This window comes from Myotis brandtii, unplaced genomic scaffold (assembly GCF_000412655.1).
Source record: "Myotis brandtii unplaced genomic scaffold, ASM41265v1 scaffold1236, whole genome shotgun sequence".
In the NCBI taxonomy this organism is placed as follows: Eukaryota; Metazoa; Chordata; class Mammalia; order Chiroptera; family Vespertilionidae; genus Myotis; species Myotis brandtii.
The window spans coordinates 520,478-522,371 of record NW_005354316.1 but is presented as its reverse complement, the minus strand read 5'-3'; the positions used below and the strand labels follow the sequence as shown (position 1 = coordinate 522,371).

Below are 1,894 nucleotides of genomic sequence, written 5' to 3'. Positions count from 1 at the left end.
CGTCCTCGCTCAGAAACTCATTGGTCTTTTCGCCGTCAAAGTTCCCGCAGAGCCCGCACATCCTGCCCATGTGCCTGTCCTCCACCAGGACCTGTGGGTGAGGGCGGGCGGTTGGCACCCGGGGTGAGCAGGGCGGGCCGGGGCTCCCTAGGCCGGGGACCCCTCGCCTAGATGCAGAGACCGCGGATGCCTGCTCCAGGAGCCGGGCACCCTCACCGTATGGGTTGTGACCGCCCTCCCTCCCCGGGGACCTCTTTTCTTGCTGGATGGTCCTCATCTTCAAGTGGGGAAACTGAGCCTCCAGCAAAGCCCAGGCCCATCCGGGCTCCTGGCCGGAGTCCGCCAAGCTGAGGAGCTGGGGGACCGGTCAGGACCTCCCCCTCCGGGGGCAGCCCCCAGCTCTGCCCACCAACTCCTGCCTCAGGTGCAGCCCCCACTGTGTCCTCACCATGAGGTGGGCGCCGGGGCCCCACACCACCACCAGCTCCAGCTCCAGCTGCTTGGCCACCAGCCGCACGCTCTGGCCGAAGGGGGTGATCTGCAGCCCGTTGCTGGTGTAGGGCAGGCTGACGGCCCTGCAGGGGGAGCAGTCAGCGGCTGCCCTCGCCCTGGCCATTCCCTCATCCCCGGAACCCTCCCCCCAACCCCCGGCCATGGCCCTGGTCCCTGACCGACCCCACATCCTTGATGGAGATGGCTCCCTGCTGCACCGTGACCACTGAGGCCCCCAGCTCCACGATGACCCGGGAGATGTCCCCGCCGGGCCCTCGCCGCAGCTGGACGCTGAAGGTGGGAGAGGAGGCGTCCTTGCAGATGGCCGCAAAGATGTAGTTGCAGGTCCCCTCGAAGTCATACATGTGGCCGTCGAAGGTGGAGAAGTGGCCGGTCCCCCATGTGGAGCACCAGCCCCTGCCGGGCGCTGTGGAGGGAGCCGGTGGGTCTCGGGGTTCTGGGTCCCCTGGCCGGCAGGGCCCCTGGGGAGCCCATGCTCGCGGCCTCCCAAGTCCCAGGCCCACTGAGCCTCACGGGAGAGCCAGCTGCTGCTGTGGGGGGTCTGGGTGTCAGCCAGCAGCCCCGTCCCCCAGTGACCCCCAGCACAAGCTGGTCTCCCCAGGTCCCTGTGGTTAGATGTCCCTCGTGGAAAGCCCAGACCACAGCCACCTTGTGGCAGAGCTTTGATCCTCACCTGGCTGTGGGGAGTCCTTCAGCCCCTGGGGTCCTGGGTGGGCAAAGGAGGTGTCGTCCAGACCTGCGTGTTCAGGGCCCATGTCAATTCTGGGCCCGGCCACCTCTGCTCCAGGGCACAGCCGGCCCCCGGGTACTCAGAGCCTGGCTGTGAGCAGGGCCCAGGGCTGGGAACCACAGCGCTGGCACCAGGCCTGAGCCCAGCCCGCTGGGCCCTCCACACCCTCGTTTCCCGCTCGCTCGCTCATTCATTTGTTCACTCACTCACTCCTTCGCTCTCTCACCAGTTCGGCACCCTGCACGCAGCGAGCACCTGCTGTGGGCCTGTCCCCTGCTGGGTGCAGGAGACACAGGGGCATGTGGTCCCTGCTCCCGAGAGCCCCAGGGAGGGTGAGGCGCACACGCACACGCACAGGCACAGGTGCAGGCACAGGCCCGGGCAGTGAGCTGGCCGTGCTGGGAGGATGGGAGGTCCCTGGAGAGGTTCCTGTGGCCGAGGGCCAGGCCTCAGGGCGGGTGGGTCCTCCACACCGGACACTAGCCCCTCTGGTGCCCTCTGGCCCCGGGGCATCTGCTGCTCTGCCCACCAGGCTCCCATCACTGCACCCTGGAGGCGCCAGGCCCTCGGGTCGGCAGGAGGGCCCGAGTGAGGGCAAAGCCTGTCGGCCCGCTGGCTCTGGGCAGGCTCCGTGGGTCTGGGTGGCAGGGC

The 1,894-nt window shown here is 68.7% G+C and overlaps 1 protein-coding gene across 1 annotated transcript in view; it reads right to left on the bottom strand.

The window, feature by feature from the left end:
- Window positions 1–1,785, bottom strand: part of MUC6 (mucin 6, oligomeric mucus/gel-forming) — a 40,204-nt gene extending 38,419 nt beyond the window's left edge. The window contains 4 exon segments of the mRNA XM_014533998.1: window positions 10–91; window positions 449–575; window positions 625–919; window positions 1,187–1,785. Of these exon segments, the coding sequence (XP_014389484.1) occupies window positions 10–91; window positions 449–575; window positions 625–919; window positions 1,187–1,268 (586 nt within the window). The 5' untranslated portion in view covers window positions 1,269–1,785.
- Between the last annotated feature and the right edge of the window lie 109 nt (window positions 1,786–1,894).